Source organism: Pristiophorus japonicus, chromosome 12 (assembly GCF_044704955.1).
Source record: "Pristiophorus japonicus isolate sPriJap1 chromosome 12, sPriJap1.hap1, whole genome shotgun sequence".
Classification (NCBI taxonomy): Eukaryota; Metazoa; Chordata; class Chondrichthyes; family Pristiophoridae; genus Pristiophorus; species Pristiophorus japonicus.
The window spans coordinates 79,727,200-79,746,444 of record NC_091988.1 but is presented as its reverse complement, the minus strand read 5'-3'; the positions used below and the strand labels follow the sequence as shown (position 1 = coordinate 79,746,444).

Genomic DNA, 19,245 nt, shown 5'->3' with positions numbered 1-19,245 from the left:
TAGCGAGATCCCACGTGTGGTGGCCCGGTATCGATGCGGACTTAGAGTCCTGCGTTCACGGATGTAATACATGCCCACAGTTAGCAATGTGCCCAGGGAGGCGCCACTAAGTTTATGGTCTTGGCCCTCCAAACCGTGGTCAAATGGATTGAATGTGAGATAATGTCGGCTAGCACGTCCGCTGCCACAACTGAAAGCCTGCGGGCCATGTTTGCTACACACGGCCTACCCGATGTCCTGGTGAGTGACAATGGGCCATGTTTTACCAGTGCTGAGTTCAAAGAATTCATGATCCGTAACGGGATCAAAACATGTCACATCTGCCCCGTTTTAAACCAGCGTCCAATGGTCAGGCAGAGAGAGCAGTGCAAACCATCAAGCAAGGCTCGAAGAGGGTAACTGAAGGCTCGCTGCAGACTCGCCTACCCCGAGTCCTGCTTAGCTACCACATGAGACCCCACTCGCTCACTGGGATCCTACCTGCTGAACTGCTCATGCACTTAAGACAAAGCTCTTGTTAGTTCACCCTGATCTACATGAACAGGTAGAGAACAGACGGCTTCAACAAAGTACATACCATGATAGCGCAAATGTGTCATGCGAGATTGAAGTCAATGATCCTTTATTTTTATTGAATTATGGACAAGGTCCTAAGTGGCTTCCCGGCACTGTCGTGGCCAAAGACGGGAGCAGGGTGTTTCGGGTCAAACTTTCAAATGGACTCATTCATCGGAAACACTTGGACGAAATCAAACTCAGATTCACGGACTATCCTGAGCAACCCACCTTGGACCCAACATGCACACCAGTGGCAACCAGCACCACGGTTGACCATGAAGCAGAACCCATCATCCACAGCAGCCCAGCAGGACCCAACAAAACAGGCAGCCCAGCAAGGCTAGCTACACAGCAGCCCAGGGAGGGCCCAACAAATGATTCAACAACACTAGCTTTCACACCAAGACGATCAACCAGGGCAAGAAGGGCCCCAGATCGACTCACATTGTAAATAGTTACACTATTGTCTTGGGGGAGAGGGGCGGGGAGTGTTGTTATATATGTAAACTTGTATTTACTCTGTACAGCCACCAGAGGGCTCATCTCCTGGAGTCCCAAGGGATCCCATGATCCCACAGGTATTTAAGGAGGCCTCACAGGTTGGAGAGGCATTCTGGAGACCTGCAATAAAAGACTAAGGTCACACTTTACTTTGACCTCACAGTGTTCAGTCTGACTCTTTCTCCATACATAACAACAACAGTGACTACACTTTAATGGTAGTTCATTGGCTGTGGAGTGCTTTGGAATGTCCTGAGGTTGCGCTGTATAAATACAAGTCTTTCTTTAATCTTGAGCACACTGATGGCCCCAAGCTGTGCGATTGAAAACTGGCTTCATTGACCCAAGTAAGGAACAAGATTTGGGAAGAAGGTTTCCTGAGAAAAAGCATGGCTCAAAATATGTGGCCATTTTCTGCTGAAAAGACACTGAGCAACGATTACGTTAGACGTAAATCTTGCAGCGAGATTTGAATCATACCTCAACAGGCAATAGTCCGTGCTCAATGCAGCGACTCTCTACTTTCCTGAAGTTCTAGGAGTTTGATTGAAGGCAGCTTATCCAGTCGGAGTTGGGCTGACACAAATTGGAAGCGTGGGAGAGTGCGAAACAGTAAGCACCTCCGACCCAACTCCAGAGTAGGACTTTAAAACAGAGAAAGAAAGACGGATTTATATAGCGCCTTTCACGACTACCAGATGTCTCAAAGCACTTTACAGCCAATGAAGTACTTTTGGAGTGTAGTCACTGTTGTAATGTGCTCACAACAAGCTCCTACAAACAGCAACGTCATAATGACCAGATAATCTGCTTTTGTTATGTTTATTGAGTGATAAATATTGGCCAGGAGACCGGGGATAACTCCTCTGCTCTTCGAAATAGTGCTGAGGGATCTTTTAAGTCCACCTGAGAGAGCAGTCGGGGCCTCGGTTTAATGTCTGATCCGGAAGAGGCGAAAGACTATAAATGATTTCAGCTTTCTATGTCAGGTGCAGCTTAGGCAGACTCAGTGTCAATGCCAAAACCACGTCTATTGTTTGTGAATGTGGAAAAATCACAATGTGCGCCATCCATATGTCTCTAAGGCACAATGAAGCAATGGAAACTCAGATTTGTAATCCCACTTCTTGAATCATGTCAATTTCTATCAAGAGAGAAATTCCTTAAAAACAAAGAGGATTTGGCCCTCGTGGATGAAGATACCGCCTCGTGATGAGGTGTCAAGACGCTCAGACTAGAAGGCTTGTAAGAAAGGTACGGCAATAATCATGGGTGATTTTAATCTTCACATTGACTGGACAAGTCAAATTGGCAAAGGTTAGCCTTGAGGAAGAGTTCATAGAGTGTATGAGGGATGGTTTCTTGGAACAACACGTTGTGGAACCAACCAGGGAGCAGACTATTTTAGCTCTGGTAATGTGTAACGAGTCTGGATTAATTAATGATCTCATATGAAGGAACTTCTTGGGAAGAGTGATCATAGCATGGTAGAATTTCAGATTCAGTTTGAGGGTGAGAAAGCTAGGTCTCAAACTAGTGTCCTGAACTTAAACAAAGGTATGGACTGGGAAAATATATTAAAGGGTAAGACTGTAGAAAAGCAGTGGCAAACATTTAAGGAGATATTTCATAACTCTCAACAAAGATATATTCCAGTGAGAAACAAAGACTCTAAGAGAAGGATGGTATCAAATTGAAATCAAAAGGCATACAATGTTGCGAAGAGGAGTGGAAGGTCAGAGGATTAGGAAATTTTTAGAAACCAGCAAAGGATGACTAAAAAAATGATAAAGACAGAGAAGATAGCGTATGAGAGTAAACTAGCAAGAAATATAAAAACAGACAGTAAGAGCTTCTACAGGTATATAAAAAGTAAGCGAGTAGCTAAAATAAACGTTGGTCCCTTAGAGGATGAGACTGGGGAATTAATAGTGGGTAATAGGGAAATGACGGAGACTTTGAACAAATATTTTGTATCAGTCTTCATGGTAGAAGACACTAAAAACATCCCAATAATTGATAATCAAGGAGCTATTGGTGGGATGGGACTTTAAACAATCACTATCACTAGAGCTAAAATACTAGGCAAACTAATGGGGCTAAAGATGGACAAGTCCCCTGGACCTGATGGCCTGCAACCTATGGTCTTAAAAGAAGTGGCTGCAGAGATAGTGGATGCATTGGTTGTAATCTACCAAAATTCCCTGGATTTGTCATTGATCTGTCATTGGGAAAATGCTGGAGTCTATCATTAAGGAAGTATTAGCAGGACATTTAGAAAATCATAATGTAGTCAAGCAGAGTCAGCATGGTTTTATGAAAGGGAAATAATGTTTAACAAATTTGCTGGAATGCTTTGAGGATGTAACGAGCAGGGTGGATAAAGGAGAACCAGTAGATGTCATGTATTTATATTTCCAGAAAGCATTTGATAAGGTGCCACATAAAAGGTTGGTGAACAAGATAAGAGCTCACGGGCTTGGGGGTAATATATTAGCATTGATTGAGGATTGGCTAACTAACAGAAAACAGAGAGTTGGGATAAATGGGTTATTTTCAGGTTGGCAAACAGTAACTAGTGGGGTGCCACAGGGATCAGTGCTGGAGCCTCAACTATTTACAATTTATATTAATGACTTGGATGAAGGAACCGAGTGTAACGTAACCAAATTTGCTGATGATACAAAGATAGGTGGGTAAGCAAGTTGTGAGGAGGATGCAAAGAATCTACAAAGTGATATAGATAGGCTCAGTGAGTGGGCAAAAATTTGGCAGATGGAGTATAATGTAGGAAAATGTGAGGTTATCCACTTTGGTAGGAAAAATAAAAAAACAAATTACTATTTAAATGGGGAGAGATTACAAAATGCTGCAGTACAGAGTGATCTGAGGGTTCTTGTACATGAACCACAAAATGTTAGTATGCAGGTACAGCAAGTAACAAAAAAGGCAAATGGAATGTTGGCCTTTATTACAAGGGGGATGGAGTATAAAAGCAGGAAAGTCCTGCTCCAACTGTTCAGAGCGTTGGTAAGACCACATCTGCATACTGTTTTGGTCTCCTTATTTAAGGAAGGATATACTTGCATTGGAGGCAGTTCAGAGAAGGTTCACGAGGTTGATTCCTGAGATGAAAGGGTTGTCGTATGAAGAAAGGTTGAGCAGGTTGGGCCTACACTCATTGGAGTTTAGAAGAATGAGAGGTGATCTTATTGTAACATATAAGATTCTGAGGGGGCTTGACAGGGTAGATGCAGAGAGGATGTTTCCCCTCATGGTGGAATCTAGAACTAGGGGGCATAGTTTCAGAATAAGGGGTCACCCATTTAAGACAGAAATGAAGAGGAATTTCTTCTCTCAGAGGGTCGTGAATCTTTGGAATTCTCTACCCCAGGGAGCTGTGGAGGCCGTGTCATTGAATATATTTAAGGTGGATAGATAGATTTTTGAATGATAAGGGAGTCAAGGGTTATGGGGAGCGGGCAGGGAAGTGGAGTTGAGGCCAGGATCAGATCAGCCATGCTCTTATTGAATGGTGGAACAAGCTCGAGGAGCCATGTGGCGTACTCCTGCTCCTATTTCTTATGTTCTTATGTTATTATGAATTCAATTCCAGGTCTCCATTGAGTTAGCCGATCTCAGGTTGGGCAATCCTTAGGTGGGCGTTGCAATTGGCTCAGTGTCATGGGGTTTGGAGCGGGTCAATGTTAAGCCGAGGTTGCACCAAGTTCTGCTCACCATCGCCCCTGTGCTCGCTGACCTGAATTGGCTTCAGGTTAAGCAACGCCTCGATTTCAAATCCCTCCACAGCCTCGCCCCTCCCTATCTCTGTAATCTCCTCCAGCCCCATAACCTCCCCCCACCCCCCTAGATGTCTGCATCCTCTAATTCTGCCCTCTTGAACATCTCTGATTAGAATTGCTCAATCATTGGTGGCCGTGCCTTTTGTTGCCTGGACCCCAAGTTCTGGAACTCCCTGCCTAAACCTCTCCTCCTCTCTACCTCTCTTTCCTTCTTCAAGACACTCCTTAAAATGTACCTCTTTGACCAAGCTTTTGGTCGATTGCACTAATTTCTCATTATGCAGCTCGGTGTCAAATTTTTAAACTCATAATAATTCTGTGAAGCACCTCGGGACATTTTGTTACATTAAAGGTGCTATATAAATTCAAGTTGTTGTTATAATGCCATGGGTAGGCATCGAGCGAGGACAGAATTAGGCTTGGCACTGACAGCCTTCGCAGCTGATAAAATGTAAAAAGATTTACATTTCTATAGCACCTTTCACAACCACAGTATGACCCAAAGCATTTCACAACCAATGAAGTGTAGTCACTGTTATAATGCAGGAAACGTGGCAGCCAATTTGAGCACAGAAATCTCCACAAACAGCAATCAGATAATGACCAGATAATCATTTTTTACGTGTTGGTTGAGGGATAAATATTGGCCCCAGGACACCAGGGATAACGTGAGCAGGCCAAGTAACAGCAAAGCTCTTCAACCAATCAGATTGAAGAATCCTTACTCGAGAACTAGGGGGCATAGTTTAAGAATAAGTGGTCGCCCATTAAGAACTGAGATGAGGAGGAATTTCTTCTCTCAGAGGGTCGTGAATCTGTGGAATTCTCTACCCCAGAGAGCTGTGGAGGCTGGGTCATTGAATATATTTAAGGAGGATCTCATCAGATTTCTGAACGATAGGGGAGTCAAGGGTCATGGGAAGCGGGCAGCGAAGTGGAGCTGAGCCCAAGATCAGATCAGCCATGATCTTATTAAATGGGATCGCAGGCTCGAGGGGCCAAATGGCCTCCTCCTGCTGCTATTTCTTAGGTTTTTATGAGATGCAGGGAGGAATTTTAGCCTGAAAAAAATTAGGAATGTGGAGGCAGTTAAAATTGTTAAAAATTGGAATCCCGACCTGAACCCACCTCCAACACCTGCCCACTTCCGGTTTTAACGGAGACGGGATGGGGCGGGCAGCCAACCCGCTGCCAGGAGGCGTAACGTCAATTTAAATATTATAATGAGGCTGGAAGCCTCTTCTTTAACCTCCATTCTGTGTTTACGAGGTTTTACACCCCTTGCAAGACCTGGCAGTTACAGCACAGCGGGGACTGCTGGATCCAGGAGGTAAGTGTCATTAAACCTCCCTCCTGGATCGAGGGTTTCCTGCCTAATCCATCCACTGTGATTGGAGATCCTCTCATGAAGCCGCCGATTGCCTTCCCGGACAGACCCCCTCCTCCACCGATGATCTTGAGGCTGGCCCCGATGTTCTCTCCCTCCCGCCTCCCCCCCCCCCCCCCCACCATGATCCTCCGGAGGCTGATCTCAGCCCCCGCCCCCCCGTGGTCCCTCCCTCCTTCCTCTGTGTGACCTAGTGCCACAGGTCTATCTGCCCGGAGCCAGGAATCCTCACAATCTGCGGGTGGGAAACAGAGGCCTTGCATGCGGGTAACCCATTCTTCTGATTTCAAAAAGCTGTTGAGGCTGGGGGTCAATAGCAAATGTCAAAACTGAGGTTGATAGGTCTTTGTTAGGGAAGGGTATTATGGGGTATGGAACCAAGGAGGGTAATGGGAGTTGTCACCTGCGGCTCAGTGGGCAGCACTCTTGATTCTGAGTCAGAAAGTTGTGGCTTCAAGTCCCACTCCAGCGACCTGAGTACAAAAATCTAGGCTGAGGGAGCGCTGCACTGTTAGAGGTGCTGTATGAGGGAGTGCTGCATGTCGGATGGGCAATACTGAGGGAGCGCTGCAGTGTCGGAGGTGCCGTCTTTTGGATGAGACATTCAACCGAGCCCCCCGCCTGTTGTCTCTGTTGGATGTAAAAGATCCCATGGCATAATTTCAAAGAAGAACAGGGGAGTTATCCCCGGTGTCCTGGGCCAATATTTATCCCTCAATCAACATCACGAAAACAGATTATCTGGTCATTATAACATTGCTGTTTGTGGGAGCTTGCTGTGCGCAAATTGGCTGTCGCGTTTCCCACAATACAACAGTGACCGCACTTCCAAAAGTACTTCATTTGCATAAAGCGCTTAGGGATGTCCGGAGGCTGTGAAAAGTACTATATAAATGCAAGTCTTTTTTTTCATTAAGATACGGGTCAGCCATGATCTGATTGAATGGTGGAACAAGCGCGAGGGGCTGAATGGCCTCCTGTTCATATGTCCACTATTTTGCTGTGGCGGGGTTAGTTTTCTAACCGTTTGATTACAGAAGGATTTGCTATTTTTAGCAGAAGGCTGAGATGAACAAGTTCTGTCACAATCGCAGCAGAAGAATCTAAATTGGAGTTATGGAAATCAATGTGAGGAAAGTAATATGCCTTATCAGCCTAGATCCGGATATGAGAGTGACAGGGATCCAAAGATCCTGTGCTTTGAGTGATTATGTTGGTGTGTGTGTGTGTGTGTGTGAAGCACAAATCATTCGGACGTAAGTGGGAAATGTTTTCATTACGAGCGGACTGCTGGAACCCCCTAGAGACATCGAAAGAGCAGAGAGCGATCAGATCATATCTTCAATCTCCCAAGTATATATCAGGAGCCTCTTGGAAGCACTTTGAGAGTCGCTTGCTGCACCTGATGTGTGTGAGGGGAATTAGTGCAACGGAATTCTCACCTCGCAAGTTTCTGCAGGTAGGTGCACTTACATAAAACGAATGTTTATTTTTTTTTTAAAGGACATAAACTATTATTTCAAAGCTACTTTTAAAGGGGACACGCGGGACTGTGGCTGATCAATTTCAGACACGATTGACCAATTTCAGGCGCAGTTTCTGTGACTCTCCCCACAATCGCTAACGGATGGAAAGAAATGAAATTGGAAGCGGATTTTGACAAAGGAAATGTTTGTATCAAATCACCTTTCCCTCCCACCGGAGTGTTTTTTTAATTTTAATTTGACCCGGGACGTTTGAGAAAAGCAATGAGAAAGTACTGCGTTTTTATTTAAGTGAAAAAAAAAATATTTTAACCAGATAGAGTGTTGGAAACGTTTCTTTACTTGTTTGAAAGTCAGAATTCTGTGATCTGCAGAACCAATACAAGCCAATGGCTTTGTCATTTGTTGGAGGGGAATTCCGATCCAGGGTTGTTGAAGGAGAGTTCAGATCTTAATTTGCAGAGTTCTGTTCCACCAGCTCCTTCTATCAGAAGGCAGCCCACTCCCAAAAGAACAACCCGAGTTCGTCCCAATTTATAACAATAACGTGCATTTATATAGCACCTTTAACTTAATAAAAATAAGTCCCAAGGCTTCGCAAGAGCGCTATCAGACATAATTTGACACCGAGCCACATAAGGAGATATTAGGACAGGAGATCAAAAGCTTGGTCAAAGAGGCAGGTTTTAAGGAGCGTCTTAAAGGAGGAAAGCGAGGTGGAGAGGTTTAAGGAGGGAATTCCAGAGCTCAGGGCCCAGGCAGCTGAAGGCATGGTTGCCAATGATGGAGCGATTTTTGAAATCGGGGGATGCACAAGCGAACAGAATTGGAGGAGCACGGAGATCTCGGAGGGTTGTGGGGCAAGAGGAGGTTACAGAGATAGTGAGGGGGCAAATCCATGAATTCACCATGATATTTATGCTTACCAGAGCAACTCTTTAAATTGCAGCTTAAATTACTGCAGTTAATTGTGGAAAATCTCTATCCCAAACCCCACTTGAACATCCAGTAGGTTTAAACCACAACAGAAATCAAAGCCCAGCGAGGTTTACAATGAGCTCGTGTGTAGGGCACAGGTACAATTTCTTTCAGCTTGGGGACAGCTCAGCAGTGGAGAGGGTATTATAGAAGGGCTGAGGATCAGATAGCTTAGCTATTTTATCAACCGTGGCTCAGTGGGTAGCACTCTTGCCTCTGAGTCAGATTGTTGTGGGCTCAGGTCCCACTCCAGAGACTTGAACACAGAAATGCTCAGCTGACACTGCAGTGCTGAGGGAGTGCTGCCTTTTGGATGAGATGGTAAACTGAGGCTCCGTCTGCTCTCTTAGGTGGACGTTGAAGATCCCATGGCACTATTTCGAAGAAGAGTCTTCAATCAACATCAGTAAAAAAACAATGATCTGGTCATTATTACTTTGTTGTTCATGGGAGCTTGTTATGGGCAAATTGTCTGCCGCGTTTCTTATATTACAACAGTGACTACACTCCAAAAGTACTTCATTGGCTGTAAAGCGATTGGGGACGTCCGGTGCTCGTGAAAGGCGCTATATAAATGCAAGTCTTTCTTTCCACCAGGGAGAGTTTAAGGAAATTGGGAACCTTTATAAGGGAATACAGCAGCCGGTTTATGGAAGCTTTTGAGAGTCTAGTGGGTAGAGGCAGGCCCGAGCCTAGTAAATGATTTGGTTCAGCTGCCAGCTCTAAACAGGGGGTTGCGGACACAAGTTCAGAAGGTGAACAGGACAGTTTAGATTGAAGAACTGCCCAGAGAGAGAGCAATGAATGTGTGTTGCAGACTGCCCAGAGAGACAGACAGTGTCTGCAAATCCAGGAGGGAGGCAAGGTTCTGTATTTTTTTTCTGATACGAGTGATTGAGAGGAAACGGGTCGAGTGTGATTGAAATTATATTTGAATTTGGGTCTGACCAATTGGACCTCTGCTCTCCTACACCATAGAATCATAGAGTAATACGGCACAGAAGGAAGCCATTGTGTCTGTGCCAGTTCTTTGAAAGAGCTATCCAGTTAGTCCCACTTCCTCCTGCTCTTTCTCCATAGCCCTGCAATTTTTTTTTCATTTTCAAGTATTTATCCGAGTTCCTGCCTGAAAGGGTGGTAGAGGCAGAAACCCTCACCACACTTGGGTGTGCACTTGAAGTGCCGTAACCTACAAGGCTACGGACCAAGAGCTGAAGAGTGGGATTAGGTTGGATAACTCTTTGTCGGCCGGCACGGATCCAATGGGCCGAATGACCCCCTCCTGTGCTGTAAATTTCTATGATTCTATGATTTTGAAAGTTACTATTGAATCTGCTTCCACCGCCCTTTCAGGCAGCATGTTCCTGAGCATATGCAAGAGAAAAGTGATCAGAGGAAGCTTCCCCTGGTTGCTACATGTTAGTAGCATCATAAATGTAGCATTTGTCTTTGTTTCATAATTCTAGCAAATTGACACTTTAACAAAGAAAGATTGAGCCAGAAGTAATGAGCAGAGGGAATATTCCTGTTACAGGAACAGGAGGAGGCTATTGAGTCCCTCAAGCCTGTTCTGCCATTCAATGAGATCATGGCTGATCTGTGACCTAACTCCACATACCCACCTTTGGCCCATATCCCTTAATACTTTTGATTAACAAAAAGCTATCAATCTCAGATTTAAAATTAACAATTGATCTAGTAACAATTATCATTTGCGGAAGAGAGTTCCAAACTTCTACCACCCTTTGTGTGTAGAAGTGTTTCCTAATTTCACTCCTGAAAGGTCTGGCTCTAATTTTTAGACTATGCCCCCTTGTCCTAGGCTCCCCAACCAGCGGAAATAGTTTCTCTCTATCTACCCTATCTGTTCCCCTAAATATCTTGAAAACTTTTATCAGACCACACCTTAACCTTTTAAATTCTAGAGAATACAACCCTAATTTGTGTAATCACGCCTCGTAATTTAACCCTTGAAGTCTGGATATAATTCTGGTAAACCTACGCTGCACTCCCTCCAAGGCCGATATATCCTTCCTAAGATGTGGTGCCCAGAACTGCTCATAGTACTCCAGGCATGGTCTAACCAGGGCTTTGTATAACTGCAGCATAACCTCTATCCTCTTGTATTCTAGTCCTCTAGATATAAAGGCCAGCATCCCATTCGCCTTTTTGATTATTTTCTGTACCTGTTTATGACATTTTAATGATCTTTGTACCTGGACCCCCAAGTCTCTTTGGACCTCCACTATTTAGCATCCACAGTCTTTTGCCACAGCCTGTCACCACATTACAGGAAAGATGTGATTGCACTAGAGAGGGTACAGAGGAGATTTACAAGGATGTTGCCTGGACTGGAGAATTTTGACTATGAGGAAAGATTGGATAGGCTGGGGTTGTTTTCTTTGGAACAGAGGAGGCTGAGGGGAGACCTTATTGAGGTGTATAAAATTATGAGGGGCCTAGATAGAGTGGATAGGAAGGACCTATTTCCCTTAGCAGAGGGGTCAACAATCAGAGGGCATAGATTTAAAGTAATTGGTAGGAGGTTTAGAGGGGATTTGAGGGTGCTGGGGTCTGGAACTCACTGCCTGAAAGGATGGTAGAGGCAGAAAGCCTCACCACATTAAAAAAGTACTTGGATGTGCACTTGAAGTGCTATGGACCAAGAGCTGGAAAGTGGAATTAGGCTGGATAGCTCTTTGTTGGCCGGCGTGGACACGATGGGCCGAAATGGCCTCCTTCCGTGTTGTAAATTTCTATGATTTCATGATTGTTTTGGGAGAGAAGTCCAGATTTCCACTATCCTTCAGGTGAACAAGTGCTTCCTGATTTCCTAGATCTAATTTTAAGATTATGTCCCCTTGTTCCTGAGCCCTTGAGCAGAGGAAGTAGTGTCTTTGTATCTACTCTATCGAGTCTTTTTATATTTTAAATCTCGGTCAGATCACCCCTTCAATCTTCTAAACTCAAGGGAATACAAGCCAAGTTTATGCAACCTGTTCTCGTAATTTAACCCTTTCAGTCCCGGCATCATTCTGGTGAATCTGCGCTTCACCCTCTCCAAGGCTGATATCATAGGCAGTCCCTTGGGATCGAGGAAGACTTGCTTCCACTCTTCGCATGAGTTCTTAGGTGACTGAACAGTCCAATACGAGAACCACAGTTTCTGTCATAGGTGGGACAGACAGAGGTTGAAGGAAAAGGTGGGCAGAGAGCCTGGTTTGCCGCATGCTCCTTCCGCTGCCTGCGCTTGATTTCTGCATGCTCTCGGCGACGATACTCAGGAGCTCAGCGCCCTCCCGAATGCACTTCCTCCACTTAGGGCGGTCTATGGTCAAGGACTCCCAGGTGTCAGTGGGGATGTCGCACTTTATCAGGGAGGCTTTGAGGGTGTCCTTGTAACGTTTCCTCTGCCCGCCTTTGGCTCATTTGCCGTTGACGAGTTCTGAGTAGAGCACTTGCTTTGGGAGTCTTGTGTCTGACATACGAACAATGTGGCCTGCCCAGCGGAGCTGATCAAGTGTGGTCAGTGCTTCAATGCTGGGGATGTTGGCCTGGATGAGGACGCTAATGTTTGTGCGTCTGTCCTCCCAGGGGATTTGTAGGAACTTGAGGCTGGCATATCCTTCCTGTGGTACGGTGCCCAGAACTTTTTTTTTATTCGTTCATGGGATGTGGGCATCGCTGGCAAGGTCAGCATTTATTGCCCATCCCTAATTGCCCTTGAGGAGGTGGTGGTGAGCCGCCTTCTTGAACCGCTGCAGTCCATGTGGTGAAGGTACTTTCACAGTGCTGTTAGGGAGGGGTTCCAGGATTTTGACCCAGATGAAGGAACGGCCGATATATTTCCAAGTCAGGATGGTGTGTTACTTGGAGGGGAATGTGGAGGTGATGGTGTTCCCATGCACCTGCTGCCCTTGTCCTTCTAAGTGGTATAGGTTGCGGGTTTGGGAAGTGCTACCAAAGAAGTCTTGATGAGTTGCTGCAGTGCATCTAGTAGATGGTACACACTGCAGCCATGGTACACCGGTGATGGAGGGAGTGAATGTTTCAGGTGGTGGATGGGGTGTCAGTCAAGCGGGCTGCTTTGTCCTGGAAGGTGTTGTGCTTCTTGAGTGTTGTTGGAGCTGTACTCATCCAGGCAAGTGGAGAGTATTCCGTCACACTCCTGACTTGTACCTTGTAGATGGTGGAAAGGCTTTGGGGAGTCAGGAGGTGAAACACTCGGCGCAGACTACTCAGCTTCTGACCCGCTCTTGTTTTTGCAGTATTTGGTCCAGTTAAGTTTCTGGTCAATGGTGACATCCCAGGATGTTGATGGTTACTCCAGAAGGGGTCTGACCAAGGCTCCATACAACTGAAGCATCACTTCAGCTTGAAGGGCTGAATGGCCCACTCCTGCTCCTAGTTTTCTGCCAGGCACCAGAGCCAGGGGTACATGACCCTATTCGGTGGTGCCTTTAGCCCTGGTATCATCAGGAAAATCACTATTAAATGTTGTAGATCTGTAATAGTCGGTTTCGGCAAATAGGGATTTCAAAAATCCTTCTGAAATAACTAAAGGATAGGTACATTAGAGCAGGAAAGCAGAGGCTGAGGTATGGGAGGAACACAGTAAGTAGATAATGGACGTGTCATTACAATCGCTGCATATAGAATGTCACAGGTACAGAACTCTCCAACATATCTTAATAGCACACCTCTCTTAAGGTGTCAGCTGTGGCTCAGTGGGTAGCACTCTCGCCTCTGAGTCAGAAGATTGTGGACTCAAGCACAAAATCTAGGCTGACACTACTGTAAAGATCACGATATAAATGTAATTTCATTCTTATTTAATTCATTTTTAATGTATAAACAGAATACATGAGGAGGAACTGCATGACATGATTTTATACATGAAGGAAAGAACTTGCATTTATATAGCGCCTTTAGCAACCACCAGACATCCTAAAGTGCTTTACAGCCACTAAAGTACTTTTTGAAGTGCAGTCACTGTTGTACTGTGGGAACCACGGCAGCCAATTTATGCACAGCAATGAGATAATGACCAGATAATCTGCTGTAGTTTGAGGGATTTTTTGTGCTCAAGTCTCTGGCGTAGGACTTGAATTCATGTCCTTCAGACTCAGAGGTGAGGATGCTACCAACTGAGCAATGGCTGACACCTCGGGATCGAAGTTGCCCCTATGCGCAGGGCCAGTTAGCGCTGTGGCCGGCACTAATGAGTTAGCGCGTGGATGCGGCGGCCACATCCGCCGGCAAAAAGTGGTTTGCACCGTGACCTGCGATTCGCGCACCGACAGGGCGCACACACAGCGATGATGTAATCGCCATGCCCTTAGCGCTCCTTGGGAGAAATTGGTGCGTGAAGCTATGGTGGCTATGGCGCCCCGGCCGCCCTTAAAGGGGAGGTGGTAATGTGCGGCGGCCACCATCTTTTTGCTGTCGGCCGACAGCTTCCCCGGTGGCTCAGTGGGCTGCAGAGTTCGCAGTAGCCCTCCCCTTAAATAAAGGGGAGGGACGTTGTGAGGCGTTTGTACGACGCGGCTCGTCCGTGCTGCGCTGAACGTTGCGTCCCGCAAGCACTGCACGAATGCCTCATTGGCGCAGGCAACATTTCTTATCATCAGAGACCCCAAATCCGTGACAGGGCTGCGCTTCTCACACCAGCGCAAAAAAAATCACTTTTGGTGAAATGACCACCCCAAACCCAGCGCTGGGCAATACAGAGACCTTATAATTCCCTTGTTACTGGTTGAGATCACCGATGGTGTACAAATTATATAACACATTTTTTCAAATTGTATCATAAGAACATAAGAATTAGGAGCAGGAGTTGGCCATTCGACCCCTCGAGCCTGCTCCGCCATTCAATGAGATCATGCCTGATCTTCGAACTCAACTCCACTTTCCTGCACTATCCCCATATCCCTTGATTCCCTTAATATCCCAAAATCTGTCGATCTCTGTCTTGAATATTCTCAAAGACTGAGCTTCCACAGCCCTCTGGGGTAAAGAATTCCAAAGATTCACCACCCTCTGAGTGAAGAAGTTTCTCCTTAACTCAGTCTTAAATGGCTGACCCCTTATTCTGACACTGTGATCCCTAGTTCTAGACATCCCAGCCAGGGCAAACATCCTCCCTGCATCTACCCTGTCAAGCCCTGTAAGAATTTAGTATGTTTCAATGAGATCACCTCTCATTCTTCTAAACTCTAGAGAATATAGGCCTAGTCTACTCAATCGCTCCACATCCTTTCTGTAGTGTTGCGGTGGAGGTGGTTGATACAACTTCACTTGGTCCCAATTCCATGATGTTATCTTTTTCTGCAGATCGGATTCGGGATGTTAAGCCAGAGCTTCGTGGCGCTCTCAGCTCTCCTCATCATGTGTGTGATCTCGCTGAAAGCTCACGAGGCCAGGAGCGAAAGGTTTGCGGGCGGCTATGGCTATGAGGAAAGCGCAGCCAAGATGGCAGAGGAGGGAACAGCCAGACTCCTGACCGTGAGGATCCTCAACCGAAGCCGGGGGCTTGGGACCCTCCTGACCGACGGGCTGCCGGCGGAGAAAAGCAAGCGGTCCCCCGACCCCTCGCTAGTCGAAGGCGAATACCCCGCGGTGGCCGGCTCCTTCGGCGAGGAGACCTACTGGCCGAGGAGAACGTTGCCCTTCCTGCTCCAGTCCCCCTTTGACTTCCAGCGGAGGAGGGAGATGTTGTTGTCCAGGAGGAACAGCAAGGACACCAGGTTCTCCTTGTCTCTCGATGTGCCCACCAACATCCTCAGCATCCTCATCGACCTCGCCAAAGCGAAAGATATGAGGGCGAAAGCTGCGGCCAACGCTGAACTAATGGCGCGGATTGGAAAATGATTTGAATGTTGTATGGGTTGGTGGGTGCTGTTAAAAAAGAAAGTCTAACTTAAAACTGCAGAATTCCTTTTTATTTTTGTTCTGAATACTTAGGTTGTAACACACGACTTGGACAAATTAAATCTATTCTTTAACGCTTCCAGTGTTTGTTGCCTTTTGTTCCATTATCAAGCACAGGACAGGACTTCATTTTCTCTTAGGTGCTATAACAACAACGACGACAACAATAACAAGTTGCCCTTAAGTTACCCTTTAGTGTCAGCCGTGGCTCAGTGGGAAGCACACTCGCCTCTGAGTCAAAAGGTTGTGGGTTGAAGTCCCACTCCAGAGGCTTCAGTACAAAAAAATCTAAGCTGACACTCCAGTGCAGTGTTGAGGGAATGCTGCACTGTCAGAGTTGCCGTCTTTCCGATGAGACGTTAACCGAGGCCTCGTCTGCTCTCTCAGGTGGACATAAAAGATCCCGTGGCACTATTTCGGAGAAGAGCAGGGGAGTTATCCCCGGTGTCCTGGCCAATATTTATCCCTCAACCAACATAACAAAAAAAACAGATTATCTGATCATTATCACATTGCTGTATGTAGGAGCTTGCTTGTGTGCAAATTGGCTGCTGCATTTCCCACATTACAATAGTGACTGCACTCCAAAAGTACTTATATGGCTGTAAAGTGCTTTTTGAGATGCCCGTTGGTCGTGAAAGACGCTATATAAATTTAAGTTTTTCTTTAACGAGGTAAAGCATTCCAATGCGTTTCACAGAAACGTTCTCAAACAAAATTTGACACCGAGCCACGTAAGGAGATATTAGGACAGGTGACCAAGAGTGGTTGGTTTTATGATTTCGGGAGGGAATCCAGAGCTCAGGGCCCAGGCAGCTGAAGGTACGGCCGCCAATGGTGGAGTGATTAAATTTGGCGATGCTCATGAGGTCAGAATTGGAGGAGCGCAGACATCTCGGGGGGTTGTGGGGCTGGAGGAGGTTACAGAGATAGGGAGGGGCGAGGGCCGTGGAGAAATTTGAAAACAAGGTGAGAATTTTGAACCTCCCTTCACTGCCTTTGAGGGCTTATACCGTGCTCCTAGCGGGGAGACACGCTGATAAGGAGTGTAGGTCGGAGAATTATGGCTGCAATGCTGTAGGCCTGTCTCTGACCTGTGCTCCCCTCGAGCTTAGCCTCACTGGGAGTGGGGAATCATGCACTTTGCCCTTTAACCTTTACCCTGCTGGGCAACCCAGGACCATGCAGAATATTTTCTGTTGACACAGTCTCACTGGCAAGGAGATTGCATCCTTTCTTGTGTCTTTACATATATTTCCAAAAAGGTGTATACATTTTTTTCCCTCTTGTAGTGAGGCACTAACTCATAGAATCATACAGTACAGAAGGAGGCCATTCGGTCCATCGTGCTTATGCTGGCTCTTTGGAAGAGCTCTCCAATTAGTCCCACTTCCCCCCCCCCTCTCCGTCCCCTTATCCCCGCACTTTCCCCTTAGCCCCGAAATTATATTGGCCAAATATGCCACAATTGATTCATAAATTCTCCAATCCATAGCTAGACTGGGGGAAATTATCGGCAAGTTTGAATGCTTTAAAAAATTCTCCACCAAGGCAGTCAAACCAGACACTCTTTCATAGAATTATAGAATCACACAGAGCAGAAGGAGGCCATTTGGCCCATCGTACCTGTGCCATCTCTTTGAAAGAGCTATTAAATTAGTCCCACTCCCACCTGCTCTTGCCCCACAGCCCTGCAATTTTTTCCCATTCAAGTATATATCTAATTCCCTTTGGAAAGTTACTATTGAATCTGCCTCCACCACCCTTTCAGGTATCGCGTTCCAGATCGTAATAATTCGCTGCGTAAATAACAAGGGGATGAAATTCTTTTGCTGTGTGCTTCCCGTCAACACTTCTGGGGAGCGCTAATGGGACGCGAATGTATTTTTGCTGGGGGGCAGGGGGGGGGGGTGGGTGGCTGCTATCGGCTCCTGTGAAATTGAGCGGGAGTTAGCGGAGGTGCGAAACCAGTAGCGCTGCACACCCGCTTGTTGCGCCCCGGGCCGCTACACCTCCAGCGATGACATCATCACCATGCGCTGCAACCCCTTTTCGCCCCGTGGTGACCCCTTTCCGTCCCACAACGGAACTTGGGCAGCGCCCCGTGAGGCCACTGTGGGCGATGTCAGCGCCAGCCTCGTAGATTACGAACCGGGCCGCACTTGGCTCGCGGGGCGAAATTTAACGGGGAGGTGCACAGTGTAATTTTACGTTGCCCTCCGACTTACCGCTCCGGCCCCCGTGTCGATTCTCACGGGGTCCGTGCCGCGATGGTGCAGCCCGGCATTGTGCTTCGGTGCCGGTCTGCGGCCAGCGCATCCACGGTGGCCCAGGGGAGGCCTCTGAAAACCCTGCAGAGCACGCAGCATGCCCTTGCCTTTAATGGGAGCGGAGGGTCCTGGGATCATGGCAGCACCACACGGAGAGGCCGCGTAGCGCTCCGACATTCACCCGGGTAGCGCCCCCGAACCGGACCCGAGAGGAAGTGGAGCGCCCGATATTGGGCTTCACTTCCTGTCAGAGGCGGTGACCCCAATTTAGGTCGCAGTGCGGGACTTCTGCGCCAGGCCCAGGAAGTCTCGCCTCGCGAAGATTACCGCCCCCAAACGGGGCGCTCCCGAATTTCGCCCCCTAATTCTCCTCATCTCCTCCTCTGGTTCTTTTGTCAATTATCTTAAACCGATGACCTCTGCTTAGTGATCCTCCTGCCAGTGGAAACAGCTTCTCCCTATCTACGCATGCAGGTAGATCTGACCCAAACAAAACATGGCAGTGTGAGCAATAAAGTGACTGGGTGGGAAAGATGACATTGCTGATCAAAGTGATACTACCTTCATGAAAACATGTTTGGCAAATCTTTCTTTAAAGTCTATTGACAAACATAATTAACTCTAGACCCACACCAATGTGATTGACTCTTAACTGCCCTCTGAAATAGTCTAGTAAGCCACTCAGTTGTACTAAACCGCTACGACGAAGTTACTCCCCCACTGTGGGGGCACTTTCACCACACGGACTGCAGCGGTTCAAGAAGGCGGCTCACCACCACATTCTCGAGGGCAATTAGGGATGGGCAATAAATACTGGCCTTGTCAGTGTCGCCCACTACCCATGAATTAATATATTTTTAAAAAACCGAGCGGGCAGAAGGTGGGGTGGGAGGGTCGAGCCGGAAGCCCCTTGTGGCATCATCAGCAAGAGACATTTTAACTCCCGGACCTCATTGATAAAGTTGGATCTTAGTCTCCCGCGAGCAGCACTGGTACTGCGGGTGCAGAATGCCTCCGCCAGGGACCCGAGGGAACGATCCCTGGCACTAAGGTAAGTGGACGGAAAAATCCAGAAGGGATCGCGGACAGCGAGGAAAGCAGGGTTGTCCTGGAGTCTCCAAGAATTGAAGATTATTCTCCAGGACATTCCTGCAAGCAATTCTGGAGAAAGATCATGGGGGCATTAAATAAATAGTGTTTTTTTTTCATTTTCTCTGAAAACTTTCATCTATTAGCTAGAAAAATAATGGGGGTGGGGGGTGGGAGGGGAGAAAGGCTGTTTGATTGACAGTCAAAGAAAATCATCCAATTGGGTAAGAAAGAGTCTGTTTGCT

General features: G+C 46.8%; 1 protein-coding gene across 1 annotated transcript; it reads left to right on the top strand.

Annotated features, from left to right (window-relative positions):
- Positions 1 to 15,056: 15,056 nt before the first annotated feature.
- On the top strand, positions 15,057 to 15,581 carry LOC139276949 (urocortin-3-like). The gene has a single exon (XM_070894946.1). It carries the CDS (start codon positions 15,057 to 15,059, stop codon positions 15,579 to 15,581), a length of 525 nt encoding a protein of 174 aa, XP_070751047.1.
- The last annotated feature ends 3,664 nt before the right edge of the window (positions 15,582 to 19,245 follow it).

What these genes read in the sequence shown, in the direction of transcription:
- LOC139276949 (XM_070894946.1), top strand. Translation starts at nt 15,057, where the DNA reads ATGTTAAGCCAGAGCTTCGTGGCGCTCTCAGCTCTCCTCATCATGTGT.